General features: G+C 40.8%; 1 protein-coding gene across 1 annotated transcript in view; it reads left to right on the top strand.

The window, feature by feature from the left end:
• dcc (DCC netrin 1 receptor) overlaps positions 1–22,504 on the top strand; it is a 353,610-nt gene that overhangs the window by 151,574 nt on the left and 179,532 nt on the right. The window contains exons 6-7 of the mRNA XM_082541635.1: positions 8,014–8,168; positions 9,691–9,811. Of these exons, the coding sequence (XP_082397761.1) occupies positions 8,014–8,168; positions 9,691–9,811 (276 nt within the window). The remainder of the gene's footprint in view (positions 1–8,013; positions 8,169–9,690; positions 9,812–22,504) is intronic.

Here is a 22,504-nt window from a genome sequence, read left to right as displayed (position 1 = left end):
TGTCTGCTCAGAATTCAACTGTGTGTGTGTGTGTGTGTGTGTGTGTGTGTGTGTGTGTGTGCGTGCGTGCGTGTGTCTAAAGCTATAGATGTGTGTGAGTGCCCTTCACTGGATGCTATCATGATGATAGCACACACACAGCAGATGTTCACTGAAATGAATGATGGTGCTGATTTCCATTTGAATGCTGAGTGGAAGTTATCAGGTGCAGCTATGGAGGGACAGCATCGCTGATGCTGTGTATGAGGCAGATGATAAAAAGATCACAACAGCACATAACAGTCGTATTGTTTCAGATTCTCTTTGTTTTGTGGCTTTGCATTAACTTTTCTCTATGATATGATGGGAAATGATAATCCATGTTTACCCAGACGAGGTGGAGTCAGACTTGTTGTGTCTGGCTGGGGTGGGAGAGGGTCAGCTAGTTGTTGATGCATTCCATTACCATATGAATGACCGCTCCTCCAGCAGGAAATCACATTAATACACCGCCCTGCCTGCTGTTGTTCGCATTATTAAAAGAATGAAAAAAAAGGAAAAATAGGTGCCAGGAAGCGCACACACACTTTTGTATAAACCTCTCCTTAGATGACCAGGTAATCAGTGCTAAACTTGCAGCATCCAAACAATCGATGGACGCTCAGGGACTTCCCCAAACAGAACAAAGGCTGCTGGGTAATCAGCCAGTGAGCTTCGACTGTAACGAGGGAGATTGCTGAAGAGGAAGAAACGGACAACATTTATTCTTTAGTCGATTCTTTTTTTCTTAGTTTGTTTAAGGAAAACTTTTTATATATTTTTTTGTCTTTTCTGAACGAAGACACTACAAGCAGACACCAAACACATGAAAACACACCTGAGAATCGTTGAGCTTGTCAGGTACAATCTTACGTGTCCCCCTATATTTTGTACATGTAACGTATGGTGTTCTCAAGGGGTCAAAAATAGAAGAACATGCTGTTATCCTACAACCCTGAACGTAAAATATCATTATCTAAAGAGTGTGCCTTCACGGTGTAGTTGTTAAGACATTTGCCTTATACACAGGAGATCTCCACTTTGAGCGCAGGAGAAGACACAAACTCATCCCCAGGGAGAAAAAAAAATACTGTGCCAAATTAAAAATGTGGATCCCTCCACAATGAGGGAGCAAACAAAAGTAGCTGTGTTTCGGCCTCATTGGCAGAAACACAAGTAGCTCTGGCGAAAACAGCATGAAGGTTAAACTGAAGTCTGCATCCTGCTATTTTAGGGACAAATTTACCACATTTGGTGTTTGCATTTAAAAAAAGGACTGTCGGTATTTACAAAACGGGATTGCATGTAAAAGGTGGGAAACCTTTTGCATATTCTGTGAATTAGTGATGTGTCGGTCGCGAACAAAACGGGTCTTAGAGCCAACTCTTTGAAGTGAATGACGCGAGCCGTGGGTTTTTTTTCCTTTCTCTCACCCTCTCTTGCACTTTTTTTCACTTCACTCCACACGCTAGCCTTTGCTTTGCGCTGGGAAGAGGGGGGAGGGGCCATAGTTACATCCACTGTAGCACAGGAACAGAGCCGGAGGGAAAGAGACAGAGAGCCAGGGACAACAACGTCACTTTAGAAAAGTATAGTAATCATCCACAACTATTTTCAGTTGCGGATGATAAAGGATTCAGAAACTTTATTCATGCAGCCCCATATGACAGAGAATGTGAATCTTCTTTTTGTTTTCATATTTTTTCATATTTATATTTAATTGCCTCTCCGTGAATTGCTACCTTATCGTGGTGGAGGGCTTTGTGTGCCCCAGGGATCTCAGGGGCTATGTTGTCTGCGGGCTTTTGCCCCCTGGTAGGGTCTCCCATGGCAAATTGGTCCTGGTGAGGGACCAGACAAAGAGCGATTCAGAAGACTCTTATGAGGAAAACATTGAGGGAACAGGTTACCGGGGCCTCGCCCTGGAGCCAGGCCAGGGGAGGGTGCCCGAGGGCGAGCATCTAGTGGCCAGGCCTTAGTCCATGGGGCCCAGCCCGAAAAGGGGACATGGGCCCATCCTCCCGCAGGCCCACCACCCACAGGAGGCGCCGTAGGGGTGGGGTGCATTGTGTGCCGGGCGGTGGTCAGGAGCGGAGCCCCTGGCTGACTGACCCCCGGATACCAAGACTGGCAATTGGGACATGGAATGTCACCTCTCTGGTGGGGAAAGAGCCTGAGTTACTGCATGAGGTTGAGAGGTATCGGCTAGATATAGTCAGGCTCACCTCTACGCATGGCTTGGGCTCTGGAACCAGTCTCCTGGAGAGGGGCTGGACTCTGTCTCAGTCTGGAGTTGCCCCTGGTGAGAGGCGGCGGGCTGGGGTGGGTATTCTAATATCCCCTCGGCTTGCTGTCGGTATGTTGGGGTTCTTCCCGGTGGATGAGAGGGTTTGTTCCCTGCGCCTTAGGGTCAGGGAACGGGTCCTGACTGTCATCTGCACTTATGCGCCGAGTGGCAGTTCAGAGTACCCAGCCTTCTTAGAGTCCCTGGGTGGGGTGCTGGAAGGTTCTCCACCTGGAGACTCTGTTGTCCCACTGGAAGACTTCAATGCTTACGTGGGTAACAACAGCGAGACCTGGATGGGCGTGATTGGCGGTGTTTTGTTATTGGACTTCTGTGCAAATCACAGTTTGGCCATAATGAACACCTTGTTTGAACATAAGAGTGTCCATAAGTGCACGTGGCACCAGGAAGCTCTAGGCCGCAGGTCGATAATCGATTTTGTTATTGTATCACCAGACCTGCGACCATATGTTCTGTACACTAGGATAAAGAGAGGGGCTGCGCTGTCAACTGATCACCACCTGGTGGTGTGTTGGATCAGGTGGCAGGGGAGGATGCTGGACAGACCCGGTGCACCTAAACACGTAGTGAGGGTGTGCTGGCAACGTCTAGCAGAGGCCCCAGTTCGCAAGATCTTCAACGCACACCCAGAGCTTCAACGGCATTTCGAGGGAGACTGGGGACATTGAGTCCGAATGGACCATGTTCAGCATCTCCATTGCCGAAGCTGCTGCATTGAGCTGCGGCCGCAAGGTGGTTGGTGCCTGCCGTGGTGGTAATCCCAGAACCAAATGGTGGAGCCACCAGGCTGAAGAAGGAGTCCTATCGTGCTTGGTTAGCCTGTGGGACTCCGGAGGCAGCCGACAGGTATCGACAGGCCAAGCGGAATGCGGCTCGGGCAGTGGCTGAAGCAAAAACTCGGGTGTGGGAGGAGTTCGGAGAGGCCATGGAAAAAGACTTTCGGACTGCCTCGAAGAGATTCTGGCAAACCGTCAGGCATCTCAGGAGGGGTAAGCGGTGCTCTACCTGCACTGTGTATAGTGCTGGCAGAGCGCTGCTGACTTTGACTGAGAAAATTGTCAGACGGTGGAAGGAATACTTCGAGGACCTCCTTAATCCCACTGACACGTCTTCTGAGGAGGAAGCAGAATCTGGGGATGAGGGGGATGACCGCCAACTTCCGGGGGCGAGGTCACTGAGGCAGTTAAACAACTCCTTGGTGGCAGAGCCTCTGGTCTGGATGAGGTCCGCCCCGAGTTCCTGAAGGCTCTGGACATTGTAGGGCTGTCCTGGCTGGAAATCCCATTACTACTGTGAGTTATAGGAAAGATTCTTTTTAACACTTTGCCATTCTTTGGCCGCTGATTTAACCCCCCCCCCCAAAAAAAAAAAAAAAAGAATAAAATGACATGATCATTTCCACTACTTGTTCTTCACTCCCTCTTACAAAACTATAGAGTCAACCTTCAGAATAAAATGGATTTAAGGCTACTTTTGAAAGAAGTCTTCCAGAGTGAAGTCAGTTTTCAAAACTTAGTTCCACGTGTCCTAGCTTTGTTTATCCAATCAAATAGATGTGCCCATCTGGGATTTTTTTTACACCATTTAAAAAAATAATTGGCTAACCAGAGCTGATGCTGTTTGCATGTCACTTGGGAGGTAAGGTAATGATGGGAAACACTCTGGAGATTCAGCTGTGCTGATCGATTGATACTAACAACACAACACAATACAAGACAGAGACACAAACTGCATTTTACCTAATAGACTATAACAATGCTGGTCTTGTATTTTTAGCCTTTATGGACTCTGGATTTGTGAGCACTTCTGTATGTTTTAGTTCTTAGTTATATTAATATTTTTTACAAATATTTTAGTTTTGACTGAAACTTTTATATATATGTTGCTTAGTAAATATAACTAAAGTATAAAATGTCATAGCAGGTAAATTGCAGACACAGGACATGAGTTGGTTGGAAGAGTATTAAACAAGATATATCTCTAAACAAATGTCTTATATCGTAAGGAAAAGACCCTACATTATTTTACTGAAAACCCAACGACCTGACATTCACCATAAGCAAAAATTCAGATGTGGTGGGTAGGAATAATTTAATAAGAATAGATTTCTGACGGAGTCATAGACATTGTAAGGAATAGATGTAGCTTCTGGAAAACAGCCTTCAGTTTGCTCTCTCTGTGACCTCAGTAAAGACTTCTGATTATTGAGGGCTCAACCACTAGTTTCAGGTCAAAATGAATTAAACATGAAGGCCATTTTGTAAATTATGGTCATTATTAAATTCAGAAAGAAAGATTATCCAGGGTATGTTCATTGGCTAATGACTTGTCAATCACCATGTTCAGCTAAAAGCCTCAAAATAAGACTTCACCAACCAACCAGCGATGTTGTGTTGGCTACACCTATCTTTTATACTCGTTATGAGGAGCCATTTATGGACAGGGGAGGGGGCAGCCATCTGCCATAACTAGTTGGGGGTAGAGGGGAAAGTGAAGATCGACTTATTCTGAAGGTCAAATCACAACACCGGGTAAGGCATTAGCCATAAAATACTGTTTACACATTTCACTTTCTATGTTGCTGAATATTTGAATTGTTTTCTGATCTCCACTGGGGAATGTGAACTTAAAAAAAATATACAGTATGGAGTGTTTTGTTTGTTTGTTTGTTTTACATGTCCAAATATTAACTGTTTGCAGGTGAATATTATGGTACCCAAGCACATAACACTACACAGGCATAAATATCCCGCAATGATGATTGCTGAGATCTAACCAATGCTGTCATTAACCCTTTAAAGCCGGTCGGAGCGGGCACGCTCCGTTTTGTGCAACTATTTTTAAATCCCGGTAGCACTGCAACCACGTAAGCTAGCGCAATCATTTTTTTTGCATATGAAACCGGAGGAGTTGTACTTACATCTTATGCCATCAGCTTGTCCTAGGTCACAGTTTCCTTCCACATATAGCTTTGCAAAAACTGCATAAAAAGCACTTGCAGCAACAAAAACATAATATTCCAGAAACACGCTTTGCCGATCCGATCAGCTGTTTGTAACATTGGAGTAGATGTCAGTGCGAAATACCGCATGTCCGCCATTGCCTGCCCGAAACTGTCTCTGTGTTAAAATGTATTTGTACTGTTGTATTTTGATATTGAACTTCTCAACAATATCACAAACTAAATGATTTTGAGCAATAAAACAACTCAACAAACCAACTGAAACTAAACAGATTTTTTTAAAGAACATAAATGCAAAAAACCAAACAAAATATTAGAAAACTGATAATAAACGAATAACTCTGGATCTTACATTAACTGTTATTTTTTCACTTTGTCAGACAAAATGATAATCAAGACTGTCTAATGAAGAATTCTCTCTAATTGGCTAAACATTCTCATGAAGTGACATGTTATGACTTAACTAGTGCAGCTGAAACAATTCATACCTCTGAAATTCATTCAGACCCAGGTTAAACAATAGTACTGGATAATTAGACACAAGCTCTGACAGGCACAGCTGACAAAACCAGAGCAAACTTGTTATTCTTAAGATGGAGTAAGCAGGATATTGTGGTCTTAAAAACTCAATTAACTTTGTATTTGCAAATAAAAAGTTGTGTGTTCTATCACTCGCTGTAATACAAAGTTTCTCTGGAGCTGCTAAACCCACTTGAACTGTGACCTCAGCACTGAACTGAAGAGGAAGCTGATTGCTTTAGACGTGTTCTCCTGTGTCTCCTGTGTCTCCTGTGTTTAGTTACTTAGACTAATTCTTGGAAGCCGTGTTGTGATCTGTGTCGTATGTCGTATGTGTGTAGTTTGTCGGTGTGGTGAAGAGGCAGCCGCTCACACTTTAAAGGAAATCGTTACCTCTTAATTAGAGCATTACTGCAGTGATAAAGTTACACCTCCAGATAATGATGTGTCTATCGGAGGCACATACAGAGCTCTACCTCTGCTAACTTTCTTCCTTTTCTTTTCTCTTGCTTTGTTCATTCAACCTTTAGTCTTTTTTTACTTCCCTCTATTCATTCTCACCTTTTATTTTATTTTCTTGATTTCCAACTCTTCTTCTCACAATTTTTTAAATTCTTTTTTCTATTCAAGTTGCAGTTCCACTAATGGCCACTTGAGGCTGCTTCCAAAAGTGAGTCAATATCCATAGACTCCTATGTTAAAATGTCCAAACTTAAAGCAGAAATAAACATGTTTACTTTAAAATAAAATGTGTGCCAACATAGGATGCACCAGCCAGCTGCTTACCTCATAACCTTTTAGGTTTAATTCAGCAAAACTATATTTCTAACCACAAGTCTAAGCGTAGGAGCAAAGCAAAAATTACTGTTTGAAAAAAAAAATGTTTTTGATGGCATGCCAGTTAGAATGATTACTTTTTGTCTCCTGGTTTCCAAGGCATGCTTCTGTCTTTTTGTCTCTCTTGGCTCTTCACCATATTCTTTGTGTTTTTACATTTAACAGCTCTTACATACTGTGGCATCATGTATATCTGTGAGTCTGGTGACAGTTACAGGACATTCCCGTGTGTGTGTTTGCTGACACGCAGTGTTTGTAGTCTCGCAGCACTGACAGCGTCAGCGTGGCGCTCGGTGCTACACAAGGCCCTTCAGGCTTCCTCCTCTCTGCTGAGGCTCAAAATGGCTTCTGTCTCACATCTCCGTTCTCAGTCATGAGCTACTGACGCGTGTTCAAAGACGACAACAGAGCTGGAACATGGCAGCCGCTTCGCCTGCCTTCAAACCTGTTTACAATCGAATGAACTGAAGACAGTTCGCTATGACCTCATACCTGAACGCTGCTCGGTCTGTCAGCTGCTTCAGACACTTTGCATCTTAATGGCTTGAACCTCTCCCACAGAATCCAGACCACTGATACGATTAAAAGGGTTAAGTTGTGGTGTTAAACGATTGGCAGTGACTCCCAGTCTCTCAGTATATGAGTTTAGCGCCTCTATAGACTGTTTACTGTGTTTTTGCTTGCTTCGGGTACTCTGTCTGATTCCTATAGCCATATTTCTTGTTATAATAGCTTTTGGTCTTTGTTTTGGAGAAGGAAAACCACAAAAAAACAGGAAAGAATGCCAGCTAACCTCACCCCAGGGTCATGCTAATGTCACATTAATGCAGGAAAAGTTCTAATTGATTTTCTCAACGCAGTATTGATTCATGTAGTAATGCTCGCGTCTGTTTGTTGGAAGTACTGAAACACCGTAATGTTTGTTTCTGACTCCTTCACTATGTTAACTAGTTGCTATGTTTTCTGTTGTTTGATTTGAAACTAAGAATTTACCACATTAATCTGCTGCTGTGTTCACTTAGTTAAACCTCAAGAATTGCAGCCATCCTCCAACTAACACCTGAAAATGTTAAGTTAAGCAGCAGCTGTCTGTGAGCAGATGAATGTGTGATGATCCACTGAGGCTAATGAGATCAAACACATTTAGGGCTTTACTAATAAGCTGATGGCTCAGGCTATATTTCTGTTAATTAGTCAGTAATTAACTGAGGCTGTTATAGAAACTTGTTAATGTGAAACATAATCCCAAAAGGCAACTAAGTAAAGGTGTGTGTGAACACTCGGACTGAGCAGCAGTAGCATTGATGCAGAGATGCTCCAGCATGCAGGAAGAGGTGTTTATATGTGCTGTTTTCACTCTATGTTTCTGCAGTGCCTCCTCAGTTCCTCAACTACCCGACCAACACGTACGCCTATGAGTCAACCGACATCGAGCTGGAGTGTGCTGTGACAGGAAACCCGCCGCCGACCGTCCGCTGGATGAAGAACGGGGAGGAAGTCATCCCGAGTGACTACTTCCAGATAGTGGTGAGTCACTCAGAAAAGTATACACATACAGTCCTTGTGAAAAATGGCGGTACAAGGTACAAGATGGCGGCGCGCACAGACGCAGCGGCCCGGAGCTCCTACACTTTTGCACTTTTGGTGGTACTGTGTATTATTTCACACAGTCTGGGGTTACTTCAATACAACAAATATGTACACTTGGGTTTTAAGGGGTATTTATTATTTTCTTCTTTTTTTGGGTTGTATGGAAGCCCCAAACGCAATTTCATTGTTCTTGACAATGACAATAAATAAATACTACTAAAAATGTGGACACACCTACAGAGGTAAACTAAGCCCACCTCAGCTATGAAATACCACATATGGAGTTCTGTAGCAAATAAAAGTATTAAAAAGTAACCTGTGTTTCACATTTTAGACCATAGCCTTACACGCGTCACCTGTTACTACACGTTATAACTCTTTTATCTTTTCACCAGTATTAATTCAATAGCTTCCAGCCTACAGTAGTTACTGTGTGTAAAATACCCATCTGAAAAAAGGGCAAACAGACTGTAACTGTAATACACATGTATTCCAAGTTTACTAGGTACATATTGTTAGTACTGTTTTTTGCCTTAAGAAAAGCTTAAATTTTTGGTCTCTTAGATTTACCAAGGTGCTAGAAACAGAGGTTTTGGTCCATATTAGCATGACAGCATCACCTAGTTCCTGCAGATTTGTCAACTGCACATCCATGAAGCAAGTCTCTCATGCCACCACTTCCCAAAGGTCCTGTATTGGATTGAGATCTGGTGACTGTGGAGATCGTTTGAGTACAGAACTCACTGTCATGATCAAGAAACCAGTTTGAAATGATTTGAGCATTCTGACATGGTGTGTTGTCCTGCTGGAAGCAACCTTCAGATGATGGGTTTTGCTGCGGTGCTCTGACTTCAGTCAGCAAGGCATTTTTGCCCAGAGATCTGCAGCTCGCTGGATATTTTCTCTTTTTCAGACCATGCCATAAACTCTAGAGACGGGCGTGTGAAAGAATCCCAGCAGATCAGCAGTTTCTAAAATACTCAGACCAGCCCACCTGGCACTAACAACCACACCACACTCAAAGGCACTTTATTCCGATGCTGAGTTTGTCTTCACCTTGCCTACATGCATGTGATTCCATTTTCCAGTAAAGAAGCATTTTAATAAACATAAACAGAATCTTTAAAAAAAACACAAATAAATAAAGCAGCACAGACACACCATTTTTTCCCGTATATGTTTTTAATGTGAAAAATTATGCAGTTATAACAGAACCGCAGGGAGCTGTGAAATCAGTGAATTTGAGAATTAGAGAGAGCGTTAGAGAGAGAGAGAGCTAGAATATGGACTCTTGTAATTGAATAATCCAATAATCTGGGTCATCCAACATATTCTGCTGCAGACATTTTTGTTCATGCACACTTTTTGATTTGGTGTAACTGACATATTTTTCACTTGTACAAAGCTCTTAGCCAGACTCTTAATTTTCTGACATGTTGTTGCCTTTCTTGTGTCTTAGGACGGCAGTAACCTGCAGATTTTGGGCTTGGTGAAATCAGATGAAGGATTTTATCAGTGCATCGCGGAGAACTCTGCCGGCAGCTCTCAGGCGATGGCTCAGCTGCTGCTCCGAGAGCCAGGTAGGAACACACACACACACACACACACACACACACACACACACACACACACACACACACACACACACACACACACACACACAGCTTACACATGTCATATCCCTCTGCTGGTTACAACCTAAACATCCAGCTGTCATCACCTGCCATCCTCATTTCTATCATTACCTCTTCAGTTTCAAACTTTTGTTCATATTTCTGCCCCCATGTGGTGGTAGTCTATCTAATTAACTGGCAGATGTCGCTGATTAGAGTTATTTAAGTTGTAATTATATGTGAGGGAAGCAATAATTATAAATTATAACATTATTAGGGTTTACAGAGGAATGGTCTAAAGTCCTGACCAGAAGTCCTGGTTAAAGTAATATTAATATATATATTTATATGTAAATAAGCATTAATAATCTTTTTGTTGACTTACAGTAATTTTGCAATGACAAATATTCTGAAATTCATATTCTGAAGCCCAACAGTTTCTCTGCAGTCTGCTTTATGGGTACATTTTTTCCACGTTAAATATTTCCTATTGATGGATTTATTTTAGCTCTATGAATTATGCTAACTTTGCTAAAAAGAACAAGATGACTTAAACACCCTGCACGACATCAGTCATGTTCATCCATGTATATCAGGTTTTTTTTAAATGTGTGAGCTAGGTCCCTTTAAGCTCTGGGTTCAGTCCATCCCAAATACATTAATACAGACCCTCTCAGTGTGATCAGAGGTACCCTACAAAGATGTATCTGTTCTGTTAGGGTGTATAAAGAAGCTGGATACAGGTAGAGCGTGTGCAGCTATTAAATCAGGGCTTGCTGTAACTCTTTTAGCTGCTTTTGTGTTGGTAATGCATACAGTGATGCTCCTCCTATTTCTTTCTTTGCCTACACATTTAATGTAACAGTAGGTAATTAACATGTGTTTGCTGTGTTTGCTGTTAAATTTGTTGATTTTGTTTTTTTTCTGAATGGCTGTAGGGTGTTGAGAGTGAGAGTGCTAATGTGTATTAACAGTTTAATTAGATGCACATTGTAATGTTAAATTGTATCTGTAATATTCTTGTGTTAGTTTATAGAAGGGCAGCCTTGAATGAGCAGTCTAAAGACATTACATTTTGTTTATTGGATATTAACTCTAGCCAATAATTATTTTCATCTTGCTTCCCAGAGGAGATTGGTTATAGCTACCGACCAGCGATGGACAATTAATTTTCTCAGGAGGCCACATGAGAAACTGGAACTGTTTTGGAGAGGCGCAACAATAAACTGAACTCGATTCTACTTGATATTAATTGTCTCTTGTCTCTTCATAAGCTTAACAACAGTTCCAGGTTCTCATGTATCCCATTGGGAAAATTAATTGCCCACCCCTACATAAAGACAGTATAAAATATGAACATACTTTCTAGCTCTGAAAAGTGAAGCCATTGGAGAGGTTCCAATGGTCCTATGGAAGTCTATGGGAAAATGGGCTTTTCCTGAGGAGCTCATGTTTCAGTTCAAGTCAGTCTTGTAAACTTTCTCCACTGTCAGAGCGTTCTCACTCCCGAGGCGTAACATGTCGACGTTTTGTCACGTCCCGCGGCGTTCCTGAGGAACGCGAAAGGAGACCTTCGGCGTTCTTATGGTACGCGGTGGGTTATGGCTGGAATCCAGTGCAATGACGCTCCCGCGGTAATAGACGTTCCAGCTCTGTATTCCAGCCCTAAACCTAACCTTATCCCTAGCCCTAACCATAACCTTATTCCAGACCGTAACCAGGACTTTAATGATGTTAAATAGCGTGTTTCTAAGCGATTTGAAGAAAAAGAGCGAACATGTGTAGGTTCAGTCCAGACGGTTCTCATATTTCCTCTTTTTCCGAGGTCGTCATTTAGGAACGTGGTGGGTAGCCGAAAACGTAATATGGTGACGATTTGTCACCTAGCGTAAAATGTTACGCTTTGGGAGTGAGAACGGGTTGCCACTGTTCGTATTATAGAGGTTTAGACAAGTGAAAGACTCCTGATTCATTCTTGGGAGGAGACACAAATCCTTTTAGGGCTGCATGACATCTTGGTGTATATCAATACAGATGTGGTTTGATGACCATTGGAACAGTTTCTGTGTTCACTCTGATTCAAACCCAGTCATTTCTTCTATAAATAGGCTGAAATAGGAGTGAAAATACTCAGTTCAGAAAGAACCAGAGTTCAATTTAAATAGACTAAATGCAGCAGGTGTGAAAACATTGAAAACACAAAACAAAATCTATATCAAAGACCACCTGACCCAAATCAGCAGCCTACTGGTCAACCGCTCAAACCACTGGATCATCCCAAGTTTTCCACCTTTCATTTTTTAGTTGCTCCACCCTAACTGATGCTGGATACACATTTATTAGACTTTATTTACCATACAGAGGGCTGGCCCTTTCAGGGCGGTCTGCTCGAGCAACGATCCTTTGGCCCTGTCCCCGGTGGATGTGGCCTGTTCTTACATTTGGTTTTGTCAGTAATCACATCACAGTCACAGCTGAGAGAACAGCAGGAGCTGGCCCATTTTGGCAAAGCCATTATTTGTTGTGTTGTTGTTTGTGTTGGTGTTGAAATCCAGTTAGTCATGTGGAGCGACATAAGCTACCATCTGACACACCCACAGACACACACACATGCACAGTAATAGGGAGATGTGAACAGCTCAGCCACTCTGCAGAACACCTGAGTCAGCACAATAGAATCATTTTGCATCTAAATGGACCAGCAGCTGTGTGCATGTGTGGATGTGTGCGTTTGTTTATGTGTATGGCTATAACCACTCTGAATTATCCTGGTTGTGATCCTGGACTGTGTAGTATCTGTTTATTTGAAACCTAGATGTTTTAGAGAAGCTAAGCTCGTTGCGAGATAATTGTTACAGGAGCTCGGATATGTGCGCTCGTGTAAACAGCTGATGCAGGCTACTGGTCACAGTCTGCAGCCTGCAGTCTTCAGCTGAAGTCATGTGATGTGAGTGGAACAAATGTGCTGCCAGCAGCAAATAATCATCTTTTTTTATTTTTAGATTGCATTTTTAGTCTCCAAGTCACAGAGGAGCACATAGCTTTATTTACTGCACAGACAACCAGGCTTTAATTGGAAATGGGCTGCGTGTCTTCTGTTATCATTTAAACTTAACTCACCACAGCTGCTTTTTGTTGTCAACACGAACTTCAGGCTTTCTTCATCTGTTTTATATTAAAAGCCTTGCAGTGAAGCAAGTCAGCATCGCCAGGCTTTATTGTGAAATGACAGCAAGAAAATATTTTTAAAAAGAACCCTGATTTCAAAAATATATATAGCCTATTATAACATGAACATCAGCACACACACACACACACACACACACACACACACACACACGTGTGTGTACATATATATATATATATATATATATATATATCAGCTGAGCGAGACAGACAAATATGAAGGCATGCCGGCTCGGACGTCGCCCGGATCAACAAGGTCCGCGTCAGGTATTGAGGAACCAGGGCACCCTGACGAGAAGTGGGCTACACTGTAAACCCGGATAAGTTCAATACACTTAAATCGTTTGAGGAAACCGATTCCCTTCAAATGATTTGAGTAATCAACCCAAAACAAAAAATTAACTGATTTAGTCAAGTAAACTTAAAAGTAAAATTGTCACAATTTACTATATTGAGTCATCGCTACCTAAAGTGTTTAAGTATTCAATATTTCAAAAATAATTTGTTTAAGTACAGTTAACTTAATACTAATAGAAAAAACTAAATTGTTTAAGTGGTGCTAATATTACAAAACTCACTTTTTTGCGTAGTGTTTAATTAAAAGCGTCTTTTAATTAAATGTATTATTATTACTAAAACTTTATATGTCAAGGCAAACACACTCAAAACCAAAGACCACTAAGGTGTTTTGTTTTTTTTTTACTTTATTTATAACAAAACAAGACTTTTGTTTTCCTTTGAACAATATTCCAATTTTTACACATGGCGCTTCTAAGAAGACATTTCTTTCAGAAACAAACACAATATTTCAGTTGTTCCTAGCCACTTCCTAGTTTTTTTTGAACAGTAAGTTTTTTGTTTGCACAATTGGGCTTCCAATAAAACATTTTCTTTAAAACAATCCTTTTAAACAGATAAAACTGTGTATCACAAGTAAAGAACTTTGGTGTGACATTCAGGGTAACAAGTTGTAACAGTAAAACTTATTTTCACAAATATTTTAACTTGTAAAAATAAAAACTATGGAATAAGGAATGGCCCCAGCGAGACAATGAAATTAAAGGAATAGTTCACTGATTTTACATAATAAGATATGTTCTTACCTTAGCTTTGACGAGTTGATGTGTACCAGTCTTGTCTTTGTGCGTGCCCTCAGTCATGCAAATGGAGCAAAGCCTCTCCCATATATTCCAAATACCTCCACTTTTTGCTCCTTTTAGAAGCTACCGAGCTCCTCCACGTTTTCCCTATTTATGTAAAATTACATAAAAAGTGACACTCTCCAAGTTTAGTTTAACTAAATTTAACGTGTGTATTTTCTAAGCCGATAAGAAGGGACTCTATATTACAAGGTGTAATAACACTGTAGGAGCACTTCTTCATCCCCCCAGTAACTCAGTCTATGCTCCAGAGTGCACTAGGGTTACTGCGCGCTTGTAATATAGTGCCCCTTTTTATCGGCTTAAAAAATCTATCCGTTAAATTTAGTGAAACTAAACTTAGATAGTGTAACTTTTCATGTAATTTTACATAAATAGGGAAAACGTGGAGGAGCTCGGTAGCTTCTAAAAGGAGCAAAAAGTGGAGGTAGTTGGAATATATGGGAGAGCCTTTCTCTCGCACAAAGACAAGACAGGTATGCATCAACTCTTCAAAGCTAAGGTAAGAACATATCGTTAGCTTCATAGCATAAGTGCTATGCTCTAGACTTCCGTTTTCACCATTGAAGATGATTCCTATTGGGATTTCAAGGTCACCATCAGCAGCATTCTACAGAGGGGGGGAACTGTGAGTTAACCTGTTGGTGGAGAGTAAGTCCAGAGAGAGGAAAAAAACACGAGTTTTTCTGAAACACGAGTCCCGTTTGCAGAGTTCAGTACGATGTACCGCACGGAGCAGCGAGGGCCGAGGACGAGACGCTGCTCAGCTCTGTATGGCGCTGCAGCGGCGCACATGTTAGTAAAGTAAACTTTACGAGAGGCCGTACAGGTGCAGAGGAGCGGTGTTCAGCCCCTCGAGCCTCAGCGAGGGGCTGAGCGTCAGAGCGCGGCTGTGCGGAGAATAATGACAGGTTTATTTGTCCGTGTGAACGGCTGGAGGTGCCCGGCCGTGCTCTGGTCCTCCTCCTCTGACCGGGGCCGGAGTCCGGACCCGGGCTAACCCTGAACACGGTTTGGATGTGCTCACATCACACAATGGAACCGCGCGGTTTGGATGGACGAGGAAGATGCTAGAACCATTACGCATGAGCAGGGGTTAAGGCTGTGAGGGTTACAGCCTTAAAACATTTATAATAAATACTTTTCACTACTTTGCGGATTTCACTTATTGCGGGTTGTTTTTGGGACGTAACCCCCGCGGTAAACGAGGGTTCACTGTAGATTGAATTAGCGTGCACATTTGCGTAATGTAACATGCAACTATTTTTGCTTAAAGTTGAAATATAAAGATTTAACTCACCAGTTTGCGTGGAGGTTTGAGGAAAAGTACTCCCTATCGACTGTAGACTGAAACAAACATGTCCAATCCCAGGCAAAACCACCAAAAACGATTTGTCTTATTTTTTCCTGACAAACAAGTCCAGACGTCTCTTCGGTTCCAGTGCTGGGAAAAATATGGGAGGGGCAACAAAAACTTAAAAATAGTGAAAGTGCTTTCAACTAAACATGATCAGTAAACATCAAATTTACTTTTATTATTTGAGTGTTGAGTTTAAAACTTATTCTCTTATAAAAAATTGAACTTAAACTATTTATTAGAATAAACTTAAAATAGAAAGGACCATGTTAAATGTATTCATTTTAGTGCATCACATGCAAAACAATATAGGTTAAGTGCAAAAAGCTTCCACCAATGAGTTCTGTCTGACACAGTTATATGATTTTAGTTTTACAAAGAAAATTAATTACCATCAGTGATTATAGCTAAACCATTTGAATGCAAATAACTTTTGGGATTACAGTGTACTGGAACAAGAAGGCATCGGTGGGCAAGAGACGAAAACAGGGCGTTGTTGGAATGCTACCACGCAAGTAACCATGGCGGAAGGAGCTACATGAATATTTTCTAACACTGGAAAATAACTCAAAATGTTAGAAATATTCCAGTGTTAGAAAATCAGCACTGCCCAGTGTTAGCCATTGTTAATCTTCAAAACTGACTAGGTTACTTTTAAACATATAACACTGTCAAAAGTGTTAATTTAACACTCAACAGTGTTGTATTTAACACTCAGAGGTGTGGACCCATATAGACACTCTCTAGTGTTAATTTAACACTGGAGATTTTGCTGTGTATGCTGGTGCTGGGGGAAAGTGTTTCATTATAATTCTTTTGGTTTCACATTCATTCACTTTAAGTTTGGACATCCAGTTCTTGACTTTGGTCAGAGAAAAGCCAATGCTACACCATAAAAAAAATCCTAAAAAAACAGTAACATTCTGGCAGCTGGGGCGCCAAAATAATACCATAAAATAACTTTCTCATGAAAATACAGTTATTTTCAGTAATGACAATACAGTTTGTTGCCCTGATTTTACATGGGATTTTGCCTTTTTCAAGTGCTTTTAAACATTAAATTAGGTACATTTTAATGTGATCAAACAATGAAATTACCTATAAACAAGGTCAGTGAATGCGGCAATATGAATAATAATACTTAAATGTACAGAAATATACAGTTAACAGTTGGTTTAAATAATAATGGATTGCATTCATATAGCGCTTTTTGAGACCCTCAAAGCGCTTTACAATTCCACTTTATATTGGAATTACAACCAATAGCAGCACATTGTATATTTGTTTCCTACTTTGTGAATTGCTGCTTTGCACAGGAAAGAAATCAGTTTCTTTGTAGGTCAAAATATATTTAGTATTTTTAAAATAATAAACATATTTGTTTTTAACAGGTGCTTCAGCAGGAGAGAGCATTTATATTATATTGACTCCAACAGGTTGAAATATTTTGAGATTAATAGCATAAGACAAAACACGTGAATACTTCTCGTCACCTGTTACCTGCGCTGTCACCTGTATGCCTTCATCTAACCTGCTCTGTCTTCTTTTCTTTCTTTTGTTCTTTCTTTCTTTGTCTTGACTTTAATCACTGTTCGGTGCGTTGATTCTCCCCTAAGCCAGCAGCACAGATGGCGACACACACTCAGACATTAACAGGGTCAGATGGTTGGTGTTATCACTTGGTTGCTATCGCCACGGGAACCAAGCTTCCCAGCAGGCTCACAGCGGCCAATCAGACATTCCCAAGAGAACTCACAGCGGGTGTGTGTGTATGTGTGTGTATGGGGCCGGGTGTGATTGTCAGCATACCACCTTGTTACCCTTGACGATGCCAGGCCTCTTGATACTTGGAGTGACTCTTCTCTGACACACACACACACACACACACACACACACACACACACACTAATGGTTTTGTTCTCTTACACACTCAAAATTGCTCTCAGCGTGCATTTACGCAAATATGTTGTTCACTCAAGGAAAATTCCAGAACACACACTCACATGTAGTGCAGCTAAGTGGTTTCATTAATGCAGAATAAATGCAGGTGGTGATGCTCTCTGAATAAAGACACAATTTGAACCTCTCATTTTTTCTCTTTCACAGCATTAATATAAAGAGCCAGCTTTCCATACTCTTAGTATAACTAAGTAAAAGATATTTTACCCTTTCATTAGCACATTTGTTACTACCTAATATGGAAACTTAACTAGCTGTTGTTTAGAAATTTCATCAAACTGGAATGTGACCAGCAAGTCAATTCATGGAAGGAATTTTGTTTTGTTTGAGCATCAAAAACAACCTTAAGATATCCGTCTTTTTGCTAATCTTAGCTAGTGCTAGCCAGGATGGTGTTCTAACTGCAACACGATATAGGCCCTTGCCTAGCTTGCTTTAATATAGGAATATAACTGTAATATGAGCAGGTGGCAAAAAGTCCATTGATTGTAACATGTTGGCAACCTGCAGTCCTCATTATTTACAAACCTTTTCCAGTCTATCTGAGAATGACTGCAGTCAGTCTCAATCTTACCATAACTGTTTGGGGACAGGTTGCTTCCCACCAGATGATATTGAATTGTATGATACCAACCTTGACTATATGATGCTATATGACTGCACTAGCTAGCCATCTATAGGGTCAAGCTTGTCCTGTAGATATTTAATAGATAATGGTGACAACAGACAGTGCAAAAGATCCCCGTAGCTTCCAGGTGGCAATGGCAAAAACATGTTTCTTGAAGCTTCAAAATAGAAGTTCACAAACCAATGGGTAGACACATTAGCGTGTCCATCTTTTATAATGTTTCTGATTGTGACTTGCTGGTCAGTCAACTAGCTCCTTTATTGTGTAAAATCGACTCTTTTCTTCACTAAACTTACAGACAATTCAATATGTCAGTGTGTTTCTCAATCATACATGACATATGTGACCTATTATGCACAACAATGCAGCTTAATGATAAACTGCCATAAACACCACCAATCTAGTGGGAAACTTAACATAATGAACATAAACCTAACTTTTTCTCACAAGTGCTGCTGCAGTTTTTATGCCACCTTGAAAATATATAAAGTAGTTAAAAATCTCATTACGTATTCAACCACAATCATTTCTATCTAAAATATCAAGTGTCCTTCTTGAGAAAATGACATAAAATCCTATTATTCTCTAGATATATTTTTTAGTGCACTTTATTTTTGTGTTAATATATGCCGGCAATCAGTGGGAATATCTGAGAGAGACAAATAGGGGTCGACAGAGGTTGATGGTGTGAATTCTTTATTTGGTGTGTATGATAATGGCTTCATACATGAGTAGAAAAGACAAAAAAGATATCACACTTTTCTCCCGGTCTCTGTTTTACAGTCTCCTCAGTCCTCTCTTACCCCTCTCTGCAGTACAGTCTCAGTTAAATCCTGGTGTGGATGCAATCTAAACTCTGGATCAGGATCTAAACTGCAGTCCAATCATGTCTTTATTCCACCAGTCTCTTTTATTACTTTGTCCTCTCTCATTTTCTTGTAATTATTCACACCTATCCATTCACCTTTCCTCTCCTCTCTGTCAGAATCTCTTGTTGGACAGTTTAATTCTTCCATAATCCACAGTTTATTTTCCATGTCAGTCCAGCCATCCTTCACCCCTCTTTTTAACATCTCCCTTCTTTTGTTTCCACATGCAGAAATTTACCAGTATTATAAAGTTCAGGGCAAGAAAGAAAAGATGTTAAACTGTTTCAACATTTTCTTTCACATACACACAGTCATCTGCTCTTTCATTAGTCGTTAATTATTGAAATTTGTCACAGATTCCAGTTGAATGCAGCTTCTGTGACTGTGTGCATTCTTATTTTGGGCCATAAATCTCTTTAACATGTGACATGGTGGGGCCCTACCTCTCTTCTGGGAACAGATGAGTTCCCACAAAATAAGTACAAGAGATGCAAGTCCCAAGGCACCAGTCAGCAACCAATTTAATAGAGAAAGATGCATATTTCCCAACCATTAGCAAAAGGTTGCTGGAATTTGCTCTGTAATTTATTGTGAAATATCTATCTATCTATCTATCTATCTATCTATCTATCTATCTCTCTCTCTCTCTCTCTCTCTCTCTCTCTCTCTCTCTCTCTCTCTCTCTCTCTCTCTCTCAAAAAGTAAAATTTAGGTTCAGATAAGTCTTTGGGAAAAAATGTCATTATGTCCTCTAAAGTGGGTAAAACACTAGACTCTGCTCTGCATCGCAAATGTATGTTATTACAGCTTGAAGGTCAGGATGACAGCACACACTTTTCATTGTTTCCTCGTGTTTGCCTACTTCCCTTTCATTTTCAATTGTTATTGGCTCCTTTTATTTCATATGTCCCTGCTGTCTGCTATCCTCACAACACGTAATTGGTCCCCTTCTTTTCTTTTTAATTGCTTCTTTTGTTCTTTAATTGTCTCCCTTCTTTTTATCTTTTCCTGCTCTATGACTTTTTTTACTCTTTAAGTAACTCAGTTGTTTTTCATTTAGCTTGTAGTCTGCTGTTTTTCAATTTCGTATACCTTCATGTTTGCTCAGACTGTTTTCTCTTTGCCATAAATCCTGACACCAAATCGCTCTCATTAGGTCTTTATTTGTTTTACCAAGTTGTTTGATTGCCCTGATTTGCTACATAACAGCTGACCACTTGGTCTTTACCACTGGTTAGCTGATTTGTTTGCTTCTCAGCCACTTACAAAAAAAGAGAAGAAACTGTTGAGAAAAAAAAAGATAATAAATCAAGTCTCAGATGAAAATACTCTGACTGTTCACCTGTAACAACCCTGATACAGCTTGGCATTGTGTCTTCTTCTTTGGGATCTCTGTGTTTTGCTAAGGTTATGGTTGGAATTAAGAGGCATCATTTTCAAGTTGGCTACAGTCAGAATTTGGGTAAAGTTAATTTCAGTAATATTTATTGTGAAGTTCAGCATATGCAGGATATCTTGTCCTTGTCTGCCTTCACTGTCGCTGGCTATCAGCTCACATAATTTCCTAGGTATTTGAACATGACCAGTGTTGGGACTAACGCGTTATTAAGTAACGCGTTACAGTAACAACGTTATTATTGTGGTAACGAGCATGGTAACTAGTTATTATGCCAAAATCAGGAACGCGTAAGTCGTTACTGGGATTTAGATAGGCTCGTTACTCGTTACTTCGTGTGGTGGCTATCGCGGAGCTTCCACAGATTCAGTAACATTAGCAAGTGGTGGAGGCCAGCAGGTGGATGAAGGAAAAGGGACGCAGAAGGAAAAGAGACCCGAGGCGGCCGCCGGTCCAAGTGTGAACTGAACTTCAGGTAAGAAGTTATGACCTGCAGTCTCTCTGGGTCAGATATGAACCAAGTTTAGGTGGAGTTTATTTTCGTTATTCTGACTTTTTCCGAACTGCATGCTAGCTAGCATGATGGAGTTTCTATACAGCTGGTTGGTGCTATGAAGTTAATGATGTTGAACTTTATTTTGTTCATAAGTTATTAGAGTTGCCAACCGTCCCGTCTGGTATTCAGAGAAAATATTAAACGTTTCTTATTGAGGTGAAAAGGAACAGTTTGTCCCGTAATTCAGCTACAATGGAAAAGACACAAAGCTGGAGTTATTCTGTGTCTTTGCTGCACAGCTGCCTCTTCTTCTTTCATTCTCCCCCTCCCTCTCCCGTTTCTACTTCAATCATGAAAACTGATCAATGATCAGCTGATCGGCTTTTCTCTCTTGTTTGTTTATCGCCCACTTTGCGCCGAAAGAGGAAACCAGCGGATGTCGCACTAAACAACAGCAGCACTTTAAGCTTGATCAGCTGTTAAAATTTATTTAATATTAATTTCTAGTATCAGCTGATGTTTGCTGGAGCCACAGCTGTAAAGCTGCTGGTCATGATGTCGGTTTGGTTATCTGGTGAGAGGGAAACATGAAGATGAAACCAGGAGATGTCCTTACTGAATCATCAGAGCTGAACAGGTGATGGAGAAACAGGTTTACCTTTTAGGTGACATGAATGAGTTGAAGGGAAGTTATGAACTGTTTCTGAGAGACAAATAACCCCAGGATCCTTTTTTAGGTAGCTGACAGCTGGTAACTGTGCAGGGGCGGGTCTAGCAAAGTGTGGCCAGGGGGGCAGGTAGGGCATTAACAGGGAGAGGGGGGAAAAAAAAAAATACTTTTCTTTCTTATTCTCATTTAAAATGTCTAGCTTTTAAAAAATAATTATCTGAATCTTACAACAAACGATTGATAGATTGATGCATATATACCATCAAAACAGTGAACATCACTGACACAACAGTGTTTATTTTCATTCAAAGGCTTTATGATTTTTCCTATAATGGTCAAAATGCCCGGGACAATTTTCTGTCCCAGTCCAGCCCTGTATGCAGCTCATCTGCAGTCTGGTGTTACCTACATCTTCCTATTCAGAAGGCAGAATTTCCGAGTTCTGAGTACAATTGAAAGCACCACGACTGCAGTTTTTGTGTTGGATGTAAAAGGCGCAGATGACACTGTGACGTAGGCTAGAATCATGGCAGCGTCAATGACGGTCCAGGCGTGGGATTTCTCTCGTGGAAATATGCACATTATCTTTTCCTTTCTATTAGTAGGTGGCACAGTGCACTTGTGGCAAGTAAGCAAGCTAGAAGACTGGCAAAGTTATGGAAGAAACACATTAACAAGAGAATTCTGAGTAAAACCAAAGTTACTTTCCCTAGTAACTAGTTACTTTGAAAGTAACGAGTAACTTGAAGTAACTGAGTTACTTTTGAGAGAAGTAACTAGTAATGTAACTAAGTTACTGTTTTAAAGTAACTTACCCAACACTGAACATGACATATATGGACAGGTCTACTGGAAACTGAACAACTTATTGGTAAAACAGTTTGCTTTTCATCTGGAAAAGCTACGAACAAATAGAAAGAAACACAGCTTTTAGCAAAA

Source organism: Aulonocara stuartgranti (assembly GCF_965226115.1).
Source record: "Aulonocara stuartgranti genome assembly, chromosome: 7".
Classification (NCBI taxonomy): Eukaryota; Metazoa; Chordata; class Actinopteri; order Cichliformes; family Cichlidae; genus Aulonocara; species Aulonocara stuartgranti.
Note: the sequence above shows the minus strand (reverse complement) of the source record. Positions and strands in the feature narration are given on the sequence as shown.